At 39.6% G+C, this 25,647-nt stretch overlaps 1 protein-coding gene across 1 annotated transcript in view; it reads left to right on the forward strand.

The window, feature by feature from the left end:
* SCML2 (Scm polycomb group protein like 2) overlaps positions 1 to 24,221 on the forward strand; it is a 52,609-nt gene extending 28,388 nt beyond the window's left edge. The window contains exons 6-14 of the mRNA XM_086609152.1: positions 2,244 to 2,494; positions 6,987 to 7,122; positions 9,033 to 9,236; positions 13,614 to 13,796; positions 16,363 to 16,476; positions 20,600 to 20,602; positions 21,428 to 21,706; positions 22,414 to 22,577; positions 24,096 to 24,221. Coding sequence (XP_086465278.1) covers positions 2,244 to 2,494; positions 6,987 to 7,122; positions 9,033 to 9,236; positions 13,614 to 13,796; positions 16,363 to 16,476; positions 20,600 to 20,602; positions 21,428 to 21,706; positions 22,414 to 22,577; positions 24,096 to 24,221 — 1,460 coding nt within the window. The remainder of the gene's footprint in view (positions 1 to 2,243; positions 2,495 to 6,986; positions 7,123 to 9,032; positions 9,237 to 13,613; positions 13,797 to 16,362; positions 16,477 to 20,599; positions 20,603 to 21,427; positions 21,707 to 22,413; positions 22,578 to 24,095) is intronic.
* The last annotated feature ends 1,426 nt before the right edge of the window (positions 24,222 to 25,647 follow it).

The following is a 25,647-nucleotide window of genomic DNA, read 5'->3' on the forward strand; positions in this document are numbered from 1 at the left end:
AGCGTTTCTTTACGAGTTCATGATTGTTTTGTCAAATGCATAGTTACGTGGCACAAATAAATAAAAATATCTGCATTTTACCTTGATGTAAGCATAATTCAGGATGCAATATGTAGTACTGTATTGTACATCATACAGTTGATACTGTTTTGCTTTCCAGATGTTCAGCTTAACGTGAGTTGTCATTCAGCAATTTAGAGTCATGAGAGTAATGCTATGCCAGCATTTGGGTAAAATTCTGTTCATCTTACTTTAAGCTGTCATTGCATATGAAAATAAATTTTGGCATACATAAATAAAAGGAAAGTGATCACTTTGCACATCCAGAAGGTGCTCCTTCTCAGATACCTAAGGGTATCATGTCTATATTTGATGTATTAGGATCGCAACCAGACATAATGAAGAGATTTCTTCTGAACTGCCATTTAGGAATATTAGATTAATAACCGAATCAGACAAATAGCAAAGTATGTAAATGTCCCTACAGCTTTAAAAAGTGTGTGTCAGTAGTACTTGTATTTTATAAGAAGTCTGTTTGCAGTGTGTATTTCATCTTAACTGTGACATTTTCTATTGCAAATACGTAATAACAGTTAACTCCTGAATAAAAATTCAGAGTTAAAGTAACAGTTGCAAAGCTAGGTGCTGGACTGGTAAGGTGAATATCACTCATAGAGCTAGACATTAAAGTTGTTACTCAATCTTTAAGTATGTTCTTTTCTCGAGATCTCATTTCAAATGTGTCTTTGAGTTTTATTGGCTTACCAGAAAGCCTCAACGTACTAATATTTGAGGAGAAGAAATATTCCAAATTCAAAAAAAAACCCAGGAAATTAACTATTTAGCAGCTCCCTAGGCTCCACTTTCAGTCTGCAGTAGCGCTCTGGATCAGGCATTGTGGCTGACACAGTCAAAGCCAGCTTGAACCCTAACTTGCAATACTTCTAAGTTGTGTCATATTAAGTTCATAGTGTTTAAGGTTAGGGTGAATCATGGAGATTCATCATCAGCAAGATGCGAGAGGCTGTAGTAGAGGTAGTGTGATACTAGAAAGCCATCTAATTTTAGTGTAGAGGCTTCAAATGATTTCAAATACATTGTGTGTTCCTTTGTCACACCTCTCGTGACAAGGGTGGTTTGATGCCACAAATCTCCCGTTTTCATCCTCTGCTTACCTCTTCTACAACTTCTGCATCTCTCTGCCTCCAGCAGTCAGGTCAACAAAATAGAATATTTGTTGGACTTCGTGGTTGCTTTTTGTTGGCCACAGGATGCTGCTGTAGCATGGTGTGGTTCATCTTTTCATTGAGGATATGTCCTTTTCCCTAGGTTCTGTTTGGCATCCTTCTGGTGTTTTAATCGATCCATTGCAAAGGGAATTGTTCAAATAAGATCATCATTATTATTTCAGAGAAGAGCGAGTTGGGTGGAAGAGATTGCTATCTGGGAAGTTTTGTTCAATGAAATCTGGTTACATCTTGCAACTTCGCACCAGATAATAATACCGTCCTATATGTATATAGGATCAATTTTATATTGGGATGGGATATTCAACAGAGAACCACTTCAGTGTTAAGAATGAGTAAAAATGATAAAAATGATGCTGTGTGTTTGATTTTTTGGAAGTCCTTCTTCCAAATAAAATTTTAGGTCTGTATGGCTCCAGGTAGAAAAATCTGGGTATAGTTATGTGAACTTAACTTTCTAAACTGGCATCTCAGACAAATGCTCATTAATGATACTTTGCCTATCATCAGTTTCTCCTCTTCAGTGGGATGATTTTCTTCACTGCTCGAAAGGTTTGTAGCTCCCTAGAAGTAGTTGGCATGTCTTGTAATCGTGGAACTGCTCTTAGAGGAGAATGGATGTATTGTGGGCTGTATAATTTGTGAAGTATTTGGAAGGCCTTCTTGATGAATGGCACTTTACAAATATCTTGTCGTAAAGAAAATTATGGGAAACATTTATAAGGTGAGTGGATTAATTCTTTTTATTTTCATTTGAATGTTTTTGTCTTAGGAAAATCCCTCTAAAGTAGTGGGTATAGAGAGTTCTCTCTTGGGCTTCGATGAGGTTATATAGTTTCATGCCAACCACTTAAGTTCAAAATATCCAAGTGTATTTATTTTACAATATAAATTGTGCACTACTTTTTTTTTTTTAAGCCTTTGTTAGAAAACTTGCTTTCCATCGTTCATTTTGAGGTTTTCCTCCCCTCCCCTTTTGTTTTTGTTTTTCCTCAGTTTCCATTACAAAGAGCAGTGCAAAAATCCAATCTTCCCCTTCCAAAGTGACCCGGCGTTCAATGCAGTCTCCACAGAAATCTGCTCCGGTACCAGCGCAACGGGGCAGGAAACCAGGTCGGGGCAAACCCCCTGGACAGTCTGCAGTTCCCAAGAAGGGCAGGTCTCCTAAAAATATTCCCTTGACAAAAAGCACCTCTCATACTGAAAATCTTAAAACAAGGAAAAAAAGTTTAAAACCTGGAAAAAAGGTTAGTCCTTATCTACTACTTTACTTTATATTGCAAAATTTTGTAGTGAGATTTTTTTTATTATCATTATTTAATTTTCTGTCTTCTCTTCAGCCTTCAGGGCTTTACTGTTTTCAGCAATTGATTACAAGAAAAATTCTAGAATAGCTATTCTGGAATATTTCAGGATAAACTTCTGTGGATTATTTTATTCCAGAGCAAGATTACAAATTTGCTTATGAATGAGTTGTTGGTGTTGAAAAGTACTATCCTGGAATAGCCATTTCCAGAAAAATTCCAAGAGCCAGGGAGGCCTTTAGAGTTTTTAGTCTGGGTGATTTTATTACTGAATCATATACATAGTTTGCTTAATTTTTTTATTATTATTTTTGGGGTTTTGTCTTATGTTTAGAAACAAAGGATTAGAAACAGTGAGGGGTTTGGTGCAACATTTAGGCATCGTAAGCATACATCTGGATTTGCCAAATACATCTCTTGGATACCCCCTAATCCTGGAGATACTAGCATGAAGCAGGAAGCTTCTTTCCAGGCAATACATTTCTCCAGGTATGGGCCTAATTCTGCCCTGATCTGAAAAACGATTCCAGAATGAGCTAGTTCAGGGAGCTAAGCTGGTAGACAATTAACCCAGCATCTTTTAGTTTTGCTGTCTTTGTCTGCTGCCCCTCAAAAAGACACAAATGTTACTGTTGCTGCAAGGAAGGATAGGATCACAGCAGGGCAGATTTAGGCGAATCTGGAATTGGCATGGAAGTAAAATCTGTTTTCTGAGGCTTATTCACCCACTGCAGGCTGTCAAGAAGGAGTAGCAATGCTGCAGTCTCTTTCCCCAGACAGTTTGTGCCTGACTCTGTGCTCCTCCCACCTTTTCATTAGCATCAATGAGGGAACGGGGGCATTGTTTTTTCTCTTGTTTTTTTGTGTGTGTTTTCCCCCGCTCCCCAACTTCTCCCAAGTTTCAAAAAGTTGAGGTTTGGGGTTTTTTTCCTCCAGTCTGGATCACTGTGGTCTATGGCGTCTATTGCTAGTGACGTGTGGGAAGGGGTGGAATAATGGCACCAGTGGGACGTCTCCTTCAATGATAGTGCTGGTGAAGTAGCATTACTAGAGCATACCTAGAAGGCTCTAGCACAAAACTGGAAGCAGACACTTTGTTGAAATGATGACCACAAGGTAATAAATGATTCTGGGGACTGGAAATAGAAAGCTGAGCGCTGTCTCTTCTGCTGCCTGCCGCTTCCAGTCGGACATCCAGACTGGTAGGCTACTGATGAAAGTGGTCTTCAGCTTTATCTTTAGCTTGGTGTATAAAGGTGCACAGAGACAGATTAAAGAGGAGAAAGGTGTTCCCATACAGACTTAGCTGGTGGATGCGGTGTTCTTCATAAGTTTGTCGGGCTTTAAAGGAGAGTATTGAACGCAGGACTTTCATATCTTACGGACATACTCGGGTATAGCAGGATGTCCTCTGCGTCTCGTTAAAAAGAAATTGAGAAGCTTTGTGTATTCTTTGACAGAATAGTTGGAGGCATCCCACCCTTAGAGGAGGCTTCTGGTTTCTAAACACAGGGTGTCTGAAAGTGTCTGCTTGGAGCATTGCATTTGGCACCTGATCTGTGTGAGGTACTTGGGGGGATTTGCTTGGGGAATGGGGGTTACCGCTGACACTCTGTGTCTGGAAACAGTGAATCTAAGGTACCTTTAGACACTCCTGATTTCCTCTGTGGGACCAGGCAACTAAGAATTAGGTTTTGCAGAATCTAAGTTTGATAAATCTAACTTAGGAGTTTTACTACATTAACTTTTACATTAATAACTTTAAAAATTAGCTCCTTTTGAGAATCTGCAGAAGGTTGTTATTGCTTTGGTATGTGGTTAAATTGCCAAGATGTTCTGCATATGTGCAAGCTCTTCTTTGGACTGTTATGCCGGTTAGCATAAGGGTGAAGAAAGGAAATGGCTTTGTGAGATTTCTGCACAGACAGGGTGTATCTGACATGGAGTGCTATACAGCCTGTATACCTCACAATACATAAGCAAATATAATGCCAATAGTATGTGCCTAGAGGTTTGAAAGTGCTCCTTTTTTAAGACTGATCCAAAAAACCCCTCCAGCTTTTCAGGTTAAGTAATTGTGCTTCAAGTGTGAGGTGGCTATGTGGTAGTTCAAAACCTGTGTATTTAGGGAGATTGGTTTATGCCTGATATACTGTAGAGTTGTTTGACTTTCTTTGTCCTTTTAAGCTTGTTACGCTGCAATGTTTATCACTGTGTGGGTATTAACTTTTATTGTACAACTAGGAATGTTGAGCTGTTGTGTCACTTTTTTATTTTAAAGTTTTCTAAGCTTCTCCGTAAGTATGAGATGCACATCAGGTTTTATTTTCCATTTGTGTCCCTCAGTTTGCACCGTATGGTTTTACTCTGAATGAAGAAGAAATCTCTTTACATCTCTTTCATTATTTTTAAAAGTACACTTTGCATAACAATGCAAAGAATTCCTTCCAGAATTTCTTGAGGAAATGCCTTGGTCTGAGTGTGGATCACAGCCTTAACCTCGACCCCACAAGAACAGAGTTTTTAAGCACCAGAGGAAAGCCTGTGCAGTTGGCCATGTTGTGCCAGACTGTTGGCAGAGCTCTCTGCAGGCGAAGGGAGCTGGTGTGCACCCCCGGCTGGCAGGGGCCAGTGCTGGCACCCTGACCAAGCAAACGTGCTGAGCCCTGCTGGGAACATGGCCTGCCTCCTGAAACAACGTGGCTTTGGGATCACAGTTTGCTGCTCGTCAGCCTGGGGTTGCAAAATGAGAACCTCAGCTGAACAAGCATAACGTGCTGTATTTCCAAAACGCGTGCTCTTTCCTCCTTCTGAAGGAGAAGGTACAAAATGGCTGGCTAGCCTCACCACGCTTATGTGTTGGTGTGAAGGGCAGATAGTTCCTCTGTCTTACAGTTTAGTGTCTGTATTTTGTTTTCATGCCTACATTTCTCCCGGGTCCTCCTCTTTCCCCTCAACTCGACCGCCCATATTTTGCAGCGTGGTGACAGACAACTGGGCCCTCAAAGAATCCCTGCTCCAGAGGAGCCTTCAGGAATGTCAGACTTCAGATCAAAAGCTCAGACTTCCTAAGTGCGTTTTTGTTCTCTGGATTAACGATGAGAGGGACCTTTCTGTCACCCAGTGTGAAGATGTGTAGGCAATTCCTGACAAGTAACACATCACTGCTTCAGTGTGGGACCTGCGCCACCTTTTTTCATTCACAATGCAATGTCAAGCCTTGGCAGTCAGTTCCTTATGTTCATGGCATTTCCACCCAGTGCCGTATTGTCAAGTAGTTTCTTCAGCCAAACTTATCTTCTCTGAGCTGTAAGAACTGCACGTTCTTCAACGTGCCCTGGATTTCAGAAGAAAGTTAACTTATTCTTTATAGGTGTTGTGAAGAAGTTAAGCACAGCAGCTCTTAGGAAGGTGTATATTTTGATTGCTTTCTACAAGATTTTAATGTTTTATTTGGAAAATATACTACTTCTAAAAGTGTAAAGGATGAATACTGCTAAATGCAAGAGAGCTTAGCCTCCCTTAGCAACTTGACTGAATTTTCAGTTCTCTATAGATCAATTTTAGCAATAAATCCTTACTACATAAGTAGACAGGTCTCTGCTGCCTTCAGTAGTTTCAAGACCTTGGGTAATCTCTTATATTCCTAACTTTTTTGGCAGATAAGAGAAGGAGAACATAATCTGTTCTCATGTAACAGTAAATGGTGAAGGGAGAAGTGATGAACTGTTGTCCAATTAATTATTTTTTTTTTATTTCCATGTATTTTCATAGCAAGTCAAAGCACATTAGAAATGCCTTCCTTGTGCATGTCCCTTTTCTAAACCCCAGTCCAAACCAAATTACAACAAAATTCTTCTTTCCTCAGGTAGGACAAAATGCATGCTGACCGATTTCTAAATCTTTGTGGTGCGAACTCTGGTTGTCTCTCATAGGATAAGCTGCAAATAAGTTTGGTTTGGGAAAGGAAAAGGTTTTGGCAACCCACACAACTGGATTGTAACTACTGGTTTTTATTTGATACCTTGCGTAAAGCACCAATTCCTGAAAGTGATTAATTGAGAATTTCAGCCCCTTTGAAACAAGCTGAGGGAAAATCGTGTATGGACAGGAAAATAATCCAAAACACCTTTTCTGTGCTTCCTAAGATTTAGAAGAGTCATGAATTAGTTTATAAAGCTCACTTCCCACTTTTCAGGTAGAAGTGGGTTCTTTCTTAAATCATTTGTCTTCCACTGCCTTACTTAAGTAGCTGTAAATGCAAACTGACAGTTTCTGGTCTTCATTTCCTGGGCTTTATCTTCTCTACTGGGTATAGTGCTTCCATAATAAGGAACCACACACATTCAGTAAGATGGTAACTGATAGCAGAAAGACTTTGCAGACTTCTTAAAAAACATTAAACATTTGTCTCCGGATTTTTTTCTTTGAACAGAAAAAAGTCTTGCCGGAACAACTGACTTCTGCATCATCTTCTTCTCATTCTTCTCCTGAGGGGGACAGTGGCACTACGCAGATACTTAAAGATGGAATTAGTTTTTCTGGTGCAACTGCAGCAGTTATATCCACAGGTAAGAGACAAAGAAAAAAAAATTAATGACATTTTTAACGTGAAATGGCTCCCATTTCAAGCAAGCCAGTAGTGTCATTTTATGGAAGATATGCTGCAAACTTATTATTGTAAATCATTATCTAGCTACCTTATTTTTTAAAAGTATTGGTAGGTGCCAGTGTTACTTTGCAGAACTAGTATTTTGATGCCTGCATTATGGCAAGACGTGCTGGAGCACAGGGGCTTTTGATAGATCTGCTAGACGTGACAATTTGTTCCTGTCTGAAGAAGGAAACTGTACAGTTCTTTCATGTCTGTCCCACTCCTTAATGTATGAAATGGGAATCGATGTAGCTGAAAACCCATATGATATTCTGATATCGTGCAGACTTTACTGTAGTGTAACAAAATGGAGATTTTATCTCTCTATAGCCTTACATTAAAAGGAGCAACTCAGACTGTTTAAACCAAGCAAAGGCAATCAGAGGAAATTCCGCCTTCCTCTTATGTTTGCTTGTTTTTGAAATATAATGAAATATATCTTGAAAAGTGGTGGCAAAAGAGAGATAAGCTAGTTAATGAACTAACTCATTGATGAACTTGTAACCCTAGTGAAATAATCTGCATGCTGTCAACTGAAATCTCAGAACTTTCCAAAACCTCCATAAATTATGATAATTTTGTTTGGGGTGCTTTTTTACATTTAAAAACTGTTTTTACAATAGAAATTCTCAGGCTCTTCTCACGCTCAACTTCAATCATGGATGAGGGGAAAATATGTATGTGTTTCCTAGGAAAATAAACCTTTCAGGAGGCAGTTGTCGTTCAGCCCAGACAGAAGATGCCATGAAAACTGTTTTTGCCAATTTGTATCTTAGATTGTTTGTACAAATATGTTTCCTCCAATTTTCAGACATCGGAGAGTGAGCAGATATGCATGAAGACATAAGATCATTAAAAAACTTATAGAAATATTTCATTTTTAAAAATCCAGATTTTTAATTAAGCCCAAATAATACTACAGTTCAGAAAATACAGCAGTCTTGTGTATAATAGAACACTTAGATTGTCTGCTTAACATCATAGAGGCGTATTTTTTCATTAAGCTGTGATAATGTCTTGGGTGCGTTCCTGGTCATGTGACAGCCAAGGTCAAAAAGAAAAAAAATATCTTCAGTTACAACTTTTTCCCATGTCTTTCTGCCTTGCCATTCCTTTTGAAAGAGATTTTTGCATAGAGTCTGTAAAATAGTGATTTCAAAAGTCCTGTTTGATTGTTTTGTGCTAAGCTTTAAACCACCTTACAATGTTTCTAGAGAAGTATGAGAGAGAAGCAGAGAAGACCAAGTTGCAATGTGGAAATCCTACATGAGTGGTTCGGGGCTTCTGAAGGTACAGACCTTCAGCACCCATTATATGTGCACACAGGACGATTATACATGCACACGTTAATGCTATATGAGTGCTTCAGAATGAACATCAGTGGTAGGTACATACCATAGGCTTGTCTTTGTTGCAGCTTCTCAAATAGGAGAAAAATTAGGGCAGTAACTTGGTAAGGCCACCAGTTTAGAATTGCATCTTGGTCATTCAGAGTACCTGCCAGTAATTATTACTTTTTTGGAACTAGTGTATGAACAGAGATTAGGCAAAATAAAAGGTAAGCACAGATTACGACAGCTTTGTTACGTTAGTGGGTACAGGAGGGCTTTAGAGACCAGAAAGAAGTGGGTTTAGGACTCAGAAAGGAGAACCTTAATAGAAGACAGAGAGAGCACTTTTTGTGTCATCTGAATGTATGCACGTTCAGCTTCTTGAGTTGACCAGTACATCTTTTCCTCAAGATTAAAACTAAAAAGATGGTTTGCAGTTCTGACTTGGAAACATGTCTGAGTTCCTCGGCAGTAAGTATGGCTTATTCTTTTTCAGTGTGTGTTTATGTCAACAAGCATGGAAATTCTGGGCCTCACCTGGATAAGAAGAAGGTTCAGCAGCTTCCAGATCACTTTGGACCAGGTCCTGTCAATGTAGTGCTTCAGCAGGCTGTACAGGCTTGCGTGGATTGTGCCTATCAGTCCAAAACAGTCTTTGGATTTCTGAAATCTGGCCATCATGGAGGGGAAATGATAACTGGTATGTGAAGATGCTTTGTTTCTTCTGTTTCTTCATTTGGTTGCAAACTTGAGGTAGGGCAGAAGAACTGAAGTAGCTGCAGTGAGTTTATATCGCTTTTGTAACTATTTAAACACAGTCAAGAACATGTATTTGTGAGCTTCTTTACTAAGAGAGTATCAGTGATGTGTGATTTATCTCACTCTGGGTCCAGGATGATTTGAACTGTTCTTTAAATTAGAACTTAGCAATAGGAGTGTTAATTTTACATATAAACAGTACAGTTAGATTCTTATGCTAAGTAGAAGTCATGCACCTCGTTTAGCAGCTGTAGCCAAACATTTGTCAAGTAAACTCAGTACAAGTGAAATATCAGCTTTATTAATTCTAGTCATTTGCATAATCTTATCCATGCATAGTGTTTGTGTTCTTAATGCCTTAACAAAGTGGGTGAAAAGTTTCAGACTCATCTGTTTAGCTCCCAGGCAAGTGATTCCACATGTTAAATTGCTGCTTCTTCCCTTCCCTCATTCCCCGGAATTGTAGCAGTATCTTAGGTCAATGTTCATCCACCTATGTCCCCTATTATGGAATAGGTTTATTTCTGCTACATATTAATGGCAGGTCTACAGATAAATTATCTCCATATCTCAAATGGAATAGCTGCTGCTTGACGTTTTTTTCCTTCTAGGCTAGGAAATATTCTGGTAGCAGTTAGCACATCAATTCATAATTCCATCACTGGCGATAAAAAGACTTTGCATTACTTTAATCTCCTTACATTAACACCAGATGTGAAAGATGATTAGTGGAATACAGGTTCAATTAAATCCTCGTAAAGATGTTGCTGTCTAACAATATTTAAAAAGCAGTACCCCGACCCGCATATAGTAGAACTTCAGTAAGCCTTGCTTATGTGTCCCCATGAGTTTGTTCCAAAATGGATGCTGCTTCCCTGCTGTGTAGTAAAGGTTTAATGGCATTGTGTATGTGTGGTTTTGCAACCCATATTGCATTATTTTTGCAAGATATATGAAAGGTTATTACATTATTAGTATTTTACTGTACCTAATTGAGACAAGTCAATTTTGCTTGAACAAAATGCACTGAGATGGGCATTGCCAGTGTTCTGGTTTTGATTGTTTATCACAAAGGACTAAATCATAGGACAGTGGCATAGTTGGTCTGTGACTGGGTAGTTGAAAATAATTGTTTCACAGAAGAGAGAGAAATTTCAAAATTTTCATGTAGTTCTGTTTTGTTTACATTCAAAAATTTTGCATGAAAAGGAATTACTGTTCTGCAGCTGGCTTCACCCCAAGACCTGGATTCAGAAAAGCCACCTCTGTAGCCCTGGATTCGAGGGACTTGGCAATGTGGACTGCTTCTGAGGCAGAGTCCTGGCCCAGGTGATAGCGAGCCACAAGATCCCAGTGGGTTTCTGGTGTTCTTGAGTGCTTGCCTTCTCATTGGCTTGTCAGACAGGTTGCTGATAAGCGGGTGAGCAAACACTCTCTGTCATTTTATCAAAAATTTGTGTGCAATGTATTTTGAGAAGCACAAAATGTGACTTAGGTTAGTGTAGCACATTACAACCAGCTGTGCATGTGAATAGTAAGGAAGAAGAAGAAAGCTACAGTGGAGTAAAATGAGGGATTACAGAATGAAATTGTGAGAGTGTTTTCTTGTAGAGTTTTTGTTTGAAAGTGGTTTCGGAGTGTGGTTTGTTGTTCGGGTATATTTTTAAACTGGCAAGAAAAAAAAATACTTTGTAGCGAAGAAAACGAAGTCTTTTGTGGACTGGTAAATTTTCATGATGAGTATTATACCTGCTGTAGGAGGAAACTGTGTGCTGATTAGGATGTAGAAAAAATAATCTTGCTAGAACACAGGTGAATAATTATCAGGTTCTTTTGGTTCAGCTGCCAAAGAAAATAATTGATTTGAATGGAATTGAATTTAGATTTTTCCATGTTTTCTTACTCAAACAAAAGCAGAAACCATTTTATTTTTGCTTGATGCATAAGGTTTCAATTCAGGCAAATAAAACTGAAAGGAAATTAAAGGCTTGATTAGCAAGCCCACTAATGATGGTGGTGTCAGCCCTTTTTTTTTCCTTGTAGCGCAGAGACTGTGGCATTTGGTGGAATGAAATAGGCTCAGGCTCAGATAAATCTTCTCAAGCAGAGAATTAAAATCAGACTCTTGGGTGAGTTTCTTCACTATCAGACAAACACATTTCTCTGATAGTTTAGCTCTCAGCCTTTCTCCTAGCGTGAACCTGGTGTTTAAATCATACTTACACAATGGAAGGTGAAGAAACGAGAATGACTCTTCATCCCGGGGGCTGAGACTGCACGTGCAAGCTCCAGTCTCTCTTTATTTGTCATTAAAGGTTGGGGTTATTGCACTTTTATTTTTTCCCCTAGCATTTATCTGGGAAGTAAGAGGCTTTTGTTGTCCCCAGGCAGAACAGACAGTTGAGCCTATGGATCTGGATCCCACACCGTTGGTTGGAGTTCGTATGGTTGCCCTAAGGTGTTCAGAGTACAAGAGAGCAGTGTTTGCACTGAATCTTTATTTGTGGATTTTTCCCATGGTATGTCTTGCTGGGGCAGTCACGTTGCATCAGCTGTTTCTTGCTTTACACTCCTGACAGCTTTAAGATAATACTGTTCTTTGCAATGCTTCTTTTCAAAATGAGAAATTAAGAGGTGGAGAATAAGTGATTTCCCCAAGGTCATATAAGAAGATTTGTAAGGCTATTATAAAGCATTTTAAATTTTTGCTCTAGCTGACTACTAACTTGCAGTAAATTTGTCAGGAGATCAGGCTGTGCTAGGTCTCACAGCCCATTTCCTCTCCAGAACTGGTTGAGTTCCAAGCAAAAATTTGCCTTCAGGAACTGCTTTCCCAAACAGGAGGTAGAGAACCTTGTGTCTGAGCTCCATGTGGGACTGTGAATCATTAGCATTTCATTTGAACGTTGGAGACTGGAAAAACTGAATGGAATGTGGAAACATGTGGGTCTGGGACTTGTCCCTGTAGTACTAACTCTTAAACTTTGAACACTTGCATTGGGTTGGTCGGTCATGAAAGCAAATGAAAGAGGTAGCACCCTGTTGTTGATGCCAGCTAGGTAACTTGCCTTAACTCTAACCAGAAGCTTCCTTACATCAACAGTGCAAGTAATTGACACTTCTGATTTCCTAAGGAAGCCTAAAATATGGTAAACTTGGGCTTTTTCTTTGGTTTTGTTTATATTATCTGTCTCTTTTGTATCACAATATGGAAATGTTCTTTAATTCAGATCTGTGAATAAAGGCTTTCATATCATTTCTGGGTTGTTTGGTTGTGTTTTTTTTTTTTTTTTTTTCTAAATGCATCTGCTAACAACAAAAGTGATCCTTTAAAGCTCTACTTATTGTTTGGAAACTTATGTTAACAACAGAAAGCCGCATGACAGACTGAAAACGAAGCAGATGAATTGATGCATAAACCTGGTGTTTATGCTGCTTCTTTCTAGCCCTAAGCTTAAGTTACAAGTTTGTTCCTGCTTTGCTGTACTATCTTTTCTAACCAGAAGTAACTAAAAGTTTTGACTAAATGTATATTGGTAGTATTGAGTCTTTTCAAAATCTTACTAATTTTCACAAAAAAGGAAAAGAACATCAGCTGCAACACTCTTTGCAGGGGCAAGGTAGGAGGTCAACGAGTAAAAGACGTAGACACATGTCCAGGCTCTTTGTAATCAGTCAGTTTAAAAGACACCAGATCCTTTTGTGGCTGTTGTGGTATCTCCACCACCTAGCTCCTGTTCAGATAAATGGGAGCTTGATCACTGTAGTGTTGGCAGCGGGATAGATTCCTCTAGTGGTAAAATAGCAAATGGCAAAACAGTTTCTGTAGTCAGAATTTCAATGGTAATGGATGCCAGCACATCACCACAGTATGCTCAGTTCAGTTAGAAACTGAGAAAAAAAAATCTTTAACTTGTTTGCTTCCTTTTTTTAGCAAGTACTGTAAAGGATCTTTTCTGTGTTATCTCCTGCAACTAGGTGGTGGAGAGGTTGCTGTTTTATAAGCAAACAACAGAAATTGCACGTAAGACTTTGGCAATGAGGGAATAGTTGCAAGCTTTGCTATGCTGGTGTGAATCCAAAATTATTTTATTAAAATAAGTTCCCTTAAAGCAAATTTAACTGACATGGGTCCAACAGAAGGTAAAATCAGTCCTTTGGATGTAAGTTTGTTAAATTACCAGAGTGATTGTTTACTTCTGTCATGTCTTGTGTGGTTTAAATCAAATCTGGACGTCTTCTCCTCCAAGTTAATTATGGTGTTTTACTATACTTCATGATGCTTGGAGGGTGTTTGACATCATCTTCTTATTCACAGCTTCCTTTGATGGGGAGAAGCACGCCATCAATCTTCCTTCTGTAAACAGTGCATCGTTTGTCCTACGCTTCTTGGAGAAACTCTGCCACAGCCTGCAGTGTGATAATCTCTTTAGTAGCCAGCCTTTCAGCCCTTACATGGGATGCGCACATAGTCCTACCGAGTATGATAGGAACAAACCAGGTACTGTTACACAACTCTTATTTTCAAGTGCTGATATTTTTGAGGGGTGTGGCCACTTTATGAAATGTAACTTTTTAATCTGTCTTTCCATGATGTCAATTGGTTGAAATGAATACGCTTTAATTCTTAGTGAATGAGTTCCGGTGCAGTAATGCTTTGACAGGATGGGATAGCTCATACCACATGTTGCTAAGCCACTATCCATCATATTTCAGAAGTCGTGGCAATCTGGTGAAGTTCCCAATGACTGGAAAAGGGGAAACATAGACCCCATCTTTAAAAAGGGGAAAAAAGAAGACCCAGGGAACTACAGGCCAGTCAGTCTCACCTCTGTGCCCAGCAAGATCATGGAGCAGATCCTCCTGGAAACTATGCTAAGGCACATAGAAAACAGGGAGGTGATTGGTGACAGCCAACATGGCTTCACTAAGGGCAAATCCTGCCTGACTAATTTGGTGGCCTTCTATGATGAGGTTACAGCATTGATGGATAGGGGAAGAGCAACTGACATCATCTACCTGGACTTATCCAAAGCATTTGATACTGTCCCACACGACATCCTTGTCTCTAAACTGGAAAGATGTGGTTTTGATGGATGGACCACTCGGTGGATAAGGAATTGGCTGGATGGTCGCTCTCAAAGAGTTGTGGTCAACGGTTCAATGTCCAAGTGGAGGCCAGTGACGAGTGGTGTTCCTCAGGGGTCGGTACTGGGACCAGTGCTATTTAACATCTTTGTAGGAGACATGGACAGTGGGATTGAGTGCACCCTCAGCAAGTTTGCAGATGACACCACGTTGTGTGGTGTGGTGTGGTGTGGTGGACACGCTGGAGGGAAGGGATGCCATCCAGAGAGACCTTGACAGGCTGGAGAGATGGGCCTGTGAGAACCTCATGAAGTTCAACAAGGCCAAGAGCAAGGTCCTGCACGTGGGTCGGGGCAATCCCAAGCACAAGGACAGGCTGGGCGGAGAATGGATTGAGAGCAGCCCTGAGGAAAAGGACTTGGGAGTGCTGGTGGATGAGAAGCTCAACATGAGCTGGCAATGTGCGCTGGCAGCCCAGAAAGCCAACCGTATCCTGGGCTGCATCAAAAGGAACATGGCCAGCAGGTCGAGGGAAGTGATTCTGCCCCTCTACTCGGCTCTCGTGGGACCCCACCTAGAATACTGTGTTCAGCTCTGGAGTCCCCAACACAAGAAGGACATGGAGCTACTGGAACGAGTCCAGAGGAGGGCCACGAAGATGATCAGAGGGCTGGAGCACCTCTCCTATGAAGATAGGCTGAGAGAGTTGGGGCTGTTCAGCCTGGAGAAGAGAAGGCTCCGGGGTGATCTTATAGCAGCTTTCCAGTACCTAAAGGGGGCCTACAGGAAAGCTGGAGAGGGACTTTTTACAAGGGCGTGTAGTGATAGGACAAGGGGCAATGGATTTAAACTGAAAGAGGGCAGATTTAGGTTAGATATAAGAAAGAAATTCTTTACATTGAGGGTGGTGAGGTACTGGAACAGGTTGCCCAGAGAAGTTGTGGATGCCCCATCCCTGGAGGTGTTCAAGGCCAGGTTGGATGAGGCTTTGGGCAACCTGGTGTAGTGGAGGATTTCCCTACCCATGGCAGGGCGGTTGGAACTAGATGATCTTTGAGGTCCCTTCTAACCCTAACCATTCTATGATTCTATGATTCTATGTGCAGAAATAGTTTTGTTCAGCTCCTTGTAGCCAAGCCAGGAAACACATGTATTGTATCCCTGTGATACTGCTAAAAGGACAAGCTCAAAAATTCACATTTCCTTTGTTAAATTTATGTTTGGATCATAAAATAAGCTTACAAGAAGATACTTACTGCCTTACAAGAAGAGGCTTGCCCTGAAAGGGAATTCAGTCTAGCCCTTCCCACACCACTAAAAGGTCCTTTCTTCCCTCTCTAGTCACCTAACTCAGTGGTGGCTCCAAAACTTTTACATTCTACTAAATATGGTCCAGTCTTTTAGTAGAAAAAGTGGGTTTTGCAGGTGGCTGCTAGTGATATTTTGTATGAGGACAATATCTGCTGCACCAGGAGCGTAGAGTGAGGGGGAAGTGAAATGATGTGTGCAAGATCTGACATCAGGTTGTTTGCTGGGCCTGGTATTACGAGTCCCAGCCTAAGGCTTACCAGGGGCCATAGCTGAGAAAACCTTGGCGTTAGGGCAATTTCAGAAGATTCATATTGAGTGCGAAGCTTCCTCACAGCTGTCCGATAGCTTAGTCTGTCTTGTAGGTGCTGCTTGAGAATTATTTTTTTTTCCCAATGGAGAAATTTACGTTTATAGTTCTGTCTCCTATGACAAAGTCATTAGTTTTACTCTTTTCAGAAAAGTAGCCAGGGTCATGGTAATTTGGGTGATGACAGTATAAACTAAGCTGTACTTTGGCTTTAAAAGTTTGTATTGAAATGACTGAGTCTGTGTGACACCAGAAACTGAACTGTAACCTGGTGAACAGCTGATGTATGTCTTTGATTTCGTCACTTTCCCAATGAGCAGCTTCGTGCTGGAGTAATAGGTGGTGACTTTCCTCTTCACAGCAAAAGAAGAAATACCTGAAAACAGGAGTGCTAAACGATATTCTCAGGACTCTCCACCGTATTCTGCTCCTCTCTCCCCTAAGCTTCCCAGAAATGATGCTCATCCATCTGAAGGTAATTACATTATGTCAGGATTATATATGAGGATTATTTATGGCTTCAGTATTTCCAGTCAAAAAGGACTGAGTACTACGTATGTGTCTGGTTTGTCTCTAGCCTTTGACAGGTCAGGGTGAAAGTATGTTAATTATTGATCAGTGGCACAGGTTTTGCACTGTGAGGAGGCTCAGACAAAAAGGTGACGAATGAAGTCTCCTGCTTCATATATTGATATTTAGTAGAAAACCAGTTGCCTTGAAATGGACTAGGAGATAAAATGGAAGCAACTCTTAGTAGCTCTAGGCTGAGGCCAGCAAGTGAGTAAGGGTGTAGCCTGATGATACAGTTGAGCTGAGTTTATGGCTAACTGCCAGTGAAAATTGTGCTGCTCCTGCTTTCCTTGCCTCCTTGTCCCTGCAGTGGGTCCCAGGCCCCTTGGCTGGGTGGTGAGCAGAACCAGTGAGCCAAAGCACAGAAAACATTTTGATGAAGCAAAGATTGCAGTTTAATTCTCTGGACTGACTCACTGTGGACTCGGACAAGTACAGGGAAGGGTTGAATAAAATGCAGCCGTGGCCAGGGGAGCAGCGAAGCCTCCCTGTGGCAGCTGGCTGTTAGATTGATTTAGCTCACTGATGAATAGCACCTTTTCCTGCTCTGCAGCTCAGCTGCAGTCACTGAGCACATGTCTCGTCTTAGTCTGCCTCAGATGTGGGGTATTACATGTAGGTTTAAACCTCAGTGAGACGGACTTAGGAAAATGTGGGTTTTGTACTCTGCATTTGCTACTTAACTGGTTAAACCATGGTAGCTTGTTGATTTGACTCATCTCATCTGATACATACTTTCTCTTGCTCAAAGGTATTTGTGCAACATTTCCAAAGGCTTTTTTGAGACATGAAGGAGAGTAGTTATTTCTTCCTTCATGTGTTTTTTTTGTTTTTTTTTTTTGAGATCCTGGGGTAATTTTTTGTCTATTAGCATCAGTGAGGACAGAATAATCTCTTTTCTGTGAAGATTTTAAAGTTTTAAGAGTACAGTTAAAGCAGAAAAAGATACCAAGTTAAAATATTCAAAATGATAGCTTATTTTAAATGGTACATCTTATTATTTTTATATATATATAGCATATTCACTTCTTTGCATATATCAGCAGCAGGAAATACAGTTCTGCATTGATTATTGGTTTCCGTGTCTTTCCAAAAGAAGTACTGGCTTAATTCCACAGATATATCGTACACCTAAAGTCATGTGTTTCTGGTAGGTAATTTAATAAGTATGGAACACTTAATTATACTCAAATGAAGTTGTTTCAATTGGAGCAAAACAAATGTTTCAGTAGATCTGCATTATCTTGTAAGAAATCTTCCTCAAAGTAAACATGAGTGCATATACTGCTTTTTAATCCTTGTTTGCTGATCGATACCTTTTACAGATAAGTCAGTGTAGTCCTTAAAATACATTTTGAGATCAGTTCATTATGAACTGCAGTTACTTGGATAAGAAATAATTAAAATAACTATTTTGCTGTGGTTTCAGAGGTTTGAATGCGTACTCTGTGCATTTCAAGAGGCAAGTGGTCTCTAGTGTTGTGTGTTTTCCATTAGGGCAATGTCCTCTGCTGAAAATCTGGAGGTAATTTTATAGCGGTCAGTCATGGGTTGGTTAGTAAGAAAGATCTGCCCCCAGGAAGTTCTGGTTCCATTGAGACATAGTTGTCTTGAAATAGTTGTTTTGAAATATCATTTGAAGGCAAAATGGAATAATTGCGGGAAAGGGTCTTTCAAACAGCTCATTTTCCTTCTGATGTACTCAGGGATATGCTTTGCAGATTTTGCTGTCTTTGCTGCTCACTAGCAGTTTCTTCCTAAAGTTATGAAAGATAAAGGAGGAGGGGGTGGGGAACAACTCAGTTTCCGTCCCCTTGAGCGTTCTTACTACTGCGGCTGATTACATCATTCCCGTTATGTATGAGGCAGAACAACTAGCTTCTAATTCCCGGAGGAGCTTCAAGAAAACAAAACGTCCAATTCCTGCTAAGGCCTTCAGTGTTTAAACAGTCTGTTGCCATCCTTACATTAGAAACATAAGGGCTTTTATTGGCCTTTTATTAATTTATCCAGGGATCAGGCATTCTGCAGTGGAACCTCCCGTCTCTTTCCATAGTACCGTTATTTACAACTGCTCAAAATGTTGAGGTAGAAGAGTGTCATTCGTTGCTCCATGGATTGCAAAGCTCCGTTTGCCAGATTCCGATTTTGAATCAGCTGTCATACCAGTTGGCCACTTTTCAACAAGATTGCAGCTGCGTTTTGTAGTAGAGAAGCTAGATGGATGGAAAGGGAGTGGATTGGACACTGCAGTTGCTGAACAGAAACACCTTCTCTAAAAGATTATGACCCTGAGAAATATGCCAGCTTTTCCACCTTGTGGGTGTGAGTTGAGAATTTACAGTTAAGATAAATTCAAATGCTGATATGTTGGGAGAAACAGCAGAGCTCATCTTTCCTAGCCCTATTTACTACTGTTTACTTTAGGATATATAACATCAGAGAGAAATCTGGGATATAGTTGGAATAAATACCATTAAATTCTTTTGTAATACAGTCAATTTTAAAAATCTTTGTGTCTTCAGAAATCTTGACAAGGATTATGTAAAACAATTATTTTTAAAAAATATATATGTATTTGAGACCTCTGCTTTTTTACTATAACTACAAAAAGTTTTTTTTCTTAAGACATTACATGGAGTTGGCTGATATATGCTTAAATATTCTAGTTAAAACTTTCTGCTGAGGGAGTATTGTCTCCATTGTTTCGTCCTACCTTTCAAGACTTCTGAAATCTGAATCTACAAATTCAGTCAGTTAAGCCCTAGGCTCCTTCATATAGCTTTGCTGTAACTATTTAAAGTCTCACCTCTGCCTTTTGGTCTTGGACTGACATTTCTATTGGTGGTTTCATTCTCTACAGTTCTAATTTTCCCTTGGTTAGCTACCCTTTAATTTTATAGTGCCGTATCATTGACTATGTCTCTTAAAGTCTCTCTGAAATTCTGTAGAATGATGGCTTTTGTTTTTCGTTTTGGTAAGTTGCTGCAACTACTTCGAGCTGACAAATGTAAAGAAATTAGTTTTCTTGTTTGTTTGTTTTCTCCTAAAATCTCAATAGCCCCACCTTTGTTTTTGTGATTCAAATCTAACAAACCAGCAAGTTTGGCAGTAGTTGTTTTGAGGGTTGTATATGTGAAAGAGAAGGGCTTGTGTCCATAAAAGCTGCTTTATTCCACAACTGTCAAGTTTAGTAAAAGATATTACATTATCTTGCAGATCTTGCCTTTCTGAATTCACTAAGTAGGGAGCTGGCTCCCCGAGTACCCTTCTTCCCTTTCGGGATTATGCTGTCTGAAGACCAAAACATGCTTAACAGTTCTTCACTGCACTCCACTTTTAAACAGGTTTCAGCAGAGAACCTAAGACCTCCTGAAGCAAGTTGAAAACATGCCTGAAGAAGCTCACTGGGTTTTTTAGGAAAATACTCTTCCTTTAATTTTAATTGAGTATTTACCCAAGAAATTCTTGAAAGTTGTCACATAAGAAGGGTAGTAAAAGGCTTATTTCAGGAACTTGTTTCACAGAGTATACCCGTTCTTATCTCAAAGAATATGCTGCTTTACTAGCATATGTCTTGTAACTTCACTAGAGTAATTTTCAAGATGGTAGTGTGGGGTTTACACTTCTGTGAACCTGTTAGCTATATTTTCCAGCTCTTCACTCTCCTGCCAAAGCAGCATTTGTTTCATACAGATTTGTACATCATGCTTCCAACTTCTTTCTCGGGCTAGATATCGGCCTGATGCAACCAGAGAAGAATATGTATGAGTGCTAGAGAATGGAGTGGTGTTCTCATTGATGTTGTTCCCCCCACCCCACCCAGGCATGTTTCTCCCAGTCAGACCTGAATTTGGTTGACTGAGTGAAATTTTCGGTAATCAATCACACCTGGCTCCTGTCTGGTGGCACAGGGAAAGGGACCTGCTGAATGGTGGTCGTCTGGCTTAGAAACAGTATTGACAGGCTCTAAAAATTCAAGAGTCTTCTAAGTGGCCATTGTTAGTGTTTTGCAGAGTAGAAATTAGCTGGTAAGGGATAAGAACTAAAAAGGAGAATGTTGTTATAGTCTCTTTCCTGAGACCTGATGTTGGTTTTTTTTAAACTTGCTCAGTGGGTTCAGTAATTTACATGTATCTTTAGCTTTCCAGAGTCTGTGCTCATAGACCCGGCCCTGTGCAAAGAACTACCTGTGTGTATATGCAGCATTGTGGTCAAAATGTGTTATGTTACTGTGCCATACCTGGTGCTCACAGCCTTCTGTGGCTTTACCTACTCAATTTTTAATGGTGGCCTCTGTGTCTGAATGTATTGGGATCTATGGATGATAATTTTCCACTTACTTAGTGAAGTTAGGGACTCCCTCTGCTGTTTGGAACAAATTAAATGATTGTTAGTTAACGTGAGAGTTTATATTAAAAATTTCTTGCAAGAGAAACGTAACACACTCTTAATGGTTAGCTTTTTGAGAATATGTTTTAAAAAAGATAATGAAAGTGCTTGACTAAGATTGTTTGATTGTATCGATATTAATATCAGACAATTTTACCCCCCAAAATTTCCTGTCATTTCCTTGTTCATAGTATTTAACAAATACAATTGAAATGATTTATAGAAGACTGTCTCAAACTTGACATATTAAATCTTTTGCTACATAAAATGTTTAAAATTACAGTAAAAGCTCAATAATTACTTAAGGAAAGGGATAAATGTTCAGCAGCAGTGGTTGCCTCACAGGAGATTTGTTAACAGGCTTACAACCTGTCAATACCTTCAACAGAACATAGCAAGGAGTTAAATAACAAAGGAATCACGTCCATCACTGAACATATTGATACTTGCTTTCTGTGTTGCAGAAACATTACCTATAGAGGAAAACAGCACTTCCAAAGAACACCAATTTTCTGAGGACTCAATGGATTCTGCACTTAATTCTGTAAATCCTTCAAGCCCGACCCGTCGAAATTCCACAGAATATCGTACTTCAGGGAGCATGGCATATTACAGAAATTCCCTTCAGCCAGTGACTGCTACCTCAAATTCAGCCCCAATCCTGCGCCGGCTGTCCTTGAGCTCTGCTGGGAGCAGCGGTTACTATGAAGTTGGTATGAATCGAATGCAGAGGCGTATTGAAGGTATGCGATAGAACTAAGCTTTCCAAAATGTGTGACTGCTTTTATTAACGTACAAAGTCCGTGAGTTATGAATGAAGAAGTTCTTTGCCATAGAAAAGCTTGCATATGGAGAGAAATGTTGTGCTGTTGCTAAGCATGCCAGGCTTGCTAACGTAACTGCAAACGCAGAACTCAAGCCTGTTAGAACTAATACTGCGGTGCAAGCCAGGGAGGTCTTGCCTGCTGCACTTTCATCTCCCTGCTGTTGCGGACCCTGCAGCATGCCAGACAGGAGAGGGATAGCTGTATGCAGCTCACTTCCTGAGCATCTTATCAGCTACTGCCATGTCATTGAAATACGGGGATAGGCTTTCCTCCTGTCACTCCCTCTGTCTGCACAGCTTAACTTGCCTTTGCCACATTCCCAATTAATGCCATCTTGGTATCCAGGAGCCAAGTACAAGTTGAACTAATTCCTCTAAGTATGTCATAGTGCTAATGTTCATGCTGCTGTAAATGTTTGCAGTTATATAACGCATTTAAAGACAAATGGAGCAGTTCGATATTATTTGGAGGAAAATAAAACATCTTTCATTTTGATATATTGCAAAGAATGCATAATAAAAGCTGCATGTTAATATTAAGAATGTCTTAAGGTAAAATGAAATGTGTTATGTCTGTGTAGACTAGTGATACTTCTTCCTTTCTTGATATTTTTGTACTAAAAGCTGCAAGTTCCACAACTGGACCAGATTTGAATTCACTAAAAAGAGAACCTTCAAGAATATTGAATAAGGATCCTTCCACCTGGTCAATAGAGGAAGTAATGCGTTTTGTGAAAGAAGCTGATCCGCAGGCACTAGCTCCACATGCAGAACTCTTTAGGAGACACGTATGATGCATGTCCATTCTGTTCTAGTAGATTCTGTGTCATGTTAAATCTCTTAAAATACAGCTTTTGTGCCTATCATTCTATTTGCAATTGAAGGTAGAATAGACTCTACTCATCTATTAGAGGGAGGCTGAAAATTATTTTTCCACCTGAAACTCCTCCTGCAGTATATTTTCTTGGCATTTCAGTCTTGTTACACTAAAGTAAATACCTACTGTGTTCCAGCTTGTCTTGGATAGTGCAAATACTGGAAGTATCCAGGTTGTAATGGCCAACATCCATGGTACTACTGTCATCCCTGGTACCTCTAGAGAAGATGGCATTCTCATGTACAGTGTGGGGCGTTTGGCCTACATAGACGACACCTCTTTAAGACAGCCTGTTCTGGAGACTGATTATCCTGAAGTAGAGATGCTGTTATGCCTCGTTAGCTTTACGCTTGGTCATTAATACTAAAATTCAGATAATCAATTCAAATGTGAATTCATCTGTTTTGAAAAACAATGTGTAGGGTAAGATCTAACTAGGTGTTGTATTTAGAGAGAGAGAAACTGTGTCAGTTTCTCTGTGCTGTTTTTGGTCTCCCCTCTTCCTTCTGACTGCTTTTCTATGGCAGGTTAATCAGCAACGAGGTGCTTTCTTATTTCATTGTATATATGGCCCTCCAAAAAGAGGTTGGCTTTCTCTTCAGTAGTATTTCACCCTTGTTCTGCGTCAGCTTCTACTAACAGTTGAATCTGAGAGTAAGCTGGATTGGAAGAAAAACTCAAAATAACTTTTAATGGCGCTTCCTGTCTTATGTTTTATTCTTAGCTGTATAATAAGACTAAATGTCACTTGTTTTGTCAGGTTTATGTTTAAAAAAAAATAAGACAGAGTGATTTTCTTTGTGGTGTTTTAAGGAACTAATTGCCTGTCTACAGTATTTAATGCTACTAAGAGCTTAGGACTGTCACATTTCAGCAGCTTCTCAACCAGGCAGTTGAAATCTGACTAAGTTGTCCTTGGTCTTGATCCTAACAATCTGTCTGGTTTAACATGGACATAGATCTGTCTTATTTCACGGATTTAGATGGTTTGTAACCCTTTCCTCCTTGTGACTGTTTGCATGCGCATGCCAGAATCCTCCTACAGCTGTGTTCAAGGTTCAGTGCAAGGCCTTGGTGCTTGGATCATTTAATCTCTAACTGCACAGACCTTCCTTTGCAGCTTCTTTTTTTTTTTTCCCCATGACCCATTCACTTTTTTTCCTGGCCAGTACCTAATTTTGAGTCTGTTTGGTCAGTTTCTTACTGTATTTTTCTTTAACATCTCAAATACTTTCATACATTAAAAAATATTAAAATAAATTCAATTTCAGTGGCCATCTGTAAATACCAAATTATACTAAGTTACTGTTTTATGTATAATATACAGATTTTTACTACAGAATAAACAAATACAATGTACTTTCCAGTTTTATCATGCAGCTTGTTAAAGTAGTTGTTTGTTGTTGTGTTTATTCTCTTCCTTCTGCAGGAAATCGATGGGAAGGCACTACTCTTACTGAGGAGTGATATGATAATGAAATATATGGGACTGAAACTGGGGCCTGCCCTAAAGTTGTGCTACCACATTGAAAGACTTAAACAAGGAAAGTATTAGCCAGTGGCGATACCACAGATACGTGTGTTTGTATCAAATTAAGCTCTCAGGTTCACAGCCATCGCCTTTATTTGAAACTATTTTGCTGATATAAATTGTCTTTATTTTTTGAAAGTACTCTCAAAATGTAAAAAAGACATTCAGGATAAAGAGGAGGGGGGAAAATCTGTATTACGTTCTAGTATTCTGCAAACTACTTCAGAAAGTTTGCAGGGAAGGACAGTTGATCATACTGGAGAGCTGAACTGAGGTCGGAACTGCTCTCCGAATCCTGAAAAGTGCATTCTCTGTTACAAGACTTCAGCCAGAGTGTTCGTATTCGGAACCAAAACAGCTGAATCCCAAAGGAAAATAATAAAACAAACCAGCTTCAGGTGTTAGTAATTTTTACAGATGTGACTGTAAACGTTCATACTGCAAGAAAAATTTAAAATAGAAGATCTCAGTTCTGTAGTGAATACTGTGTCTGGTCCTCCAGCAGAGTGATACCCTAGTATATTATTCTAGATAATTATTCCTAGATTTCCGTAAAGGGAATAGCCATATGAATTGGTCATGGGGAATGGAGGTGTGGGGAGGGAAGGGTTATGGAGGAGAGGGCTTGATACAAATATAAGCTTTTATAAAGTGTGATTATCAGTCCTTTGGTAAGTTATGAGGACAAATGTACGGTATATTGTCCATTTATGCAGGCAATAAATAGTTCTGTTTCATGGAAGGGCATATTGGCTGTATAAACAGCCATTTCTGGGACAGACTGATTTAACTGGAACAGCACATCCACATTTAAAACATTCCATCTCTTTGCTAAGTTTGGCATGGATGTATGCATTCATGCTTTTTATATATACACATGTATGTGTCGGGGAAATACATACTATATATATAAAAATATGCATACACACTGTACATATGTATTCAGTTTTTTAATGTATACTTTGCACTGTGCCAGAGAGACCTGTACAATTTTTGTTGTTGTTTTTTTTTACCAGTAAATTTAGTTGTGTACTACTTTCATCTTCATTAGCATCTGTTTAATTTGTTGTCCATTCTTGGAGTCAGAAGGTGACAAACAATCAAAGTGTGGCTTTATTCATACAGGTGAGATCCCTGTGCTATGCAATACTCTTGGTTATTCATCCCTTAACTCTGAGCCATATATTCTGGTATATTTCTGGAAAGACACATTTGTTTCTGATGTTTTGGGCCTATATTTCCTCTAAGGAAGTGCTACTATGTAACCAATAAGCCTTTTTTGGGTAAAATTGGTGCTGTTTGTATAAGCTGCAAGAATGAGTGGTGATAATAAAGCAGTTTGTTGTCACTGCTAGTTGTAATATACATCAGGGACAAGAAAATGTACTTTCTGTGTAGGAAACTGAATGTACTGTATGTAATAGTGCAAGTGATAAAAACTGTTTGCTAG

Source organism: Tauraco erythrolophus, chromosome 1, assembly GCF_009769465.1.
Source record: "Tauraco erythrolophus isolate bTauEry1 chromosome 1, bTauEry1.pri, whole genome shotgun sequence".
Lineage (NCBI taxonomy): Eukaryota > Metazoa > Chordata > Aves > Musophagiformes > Musophagidae > Tauraco > Tauraco erythrolophus.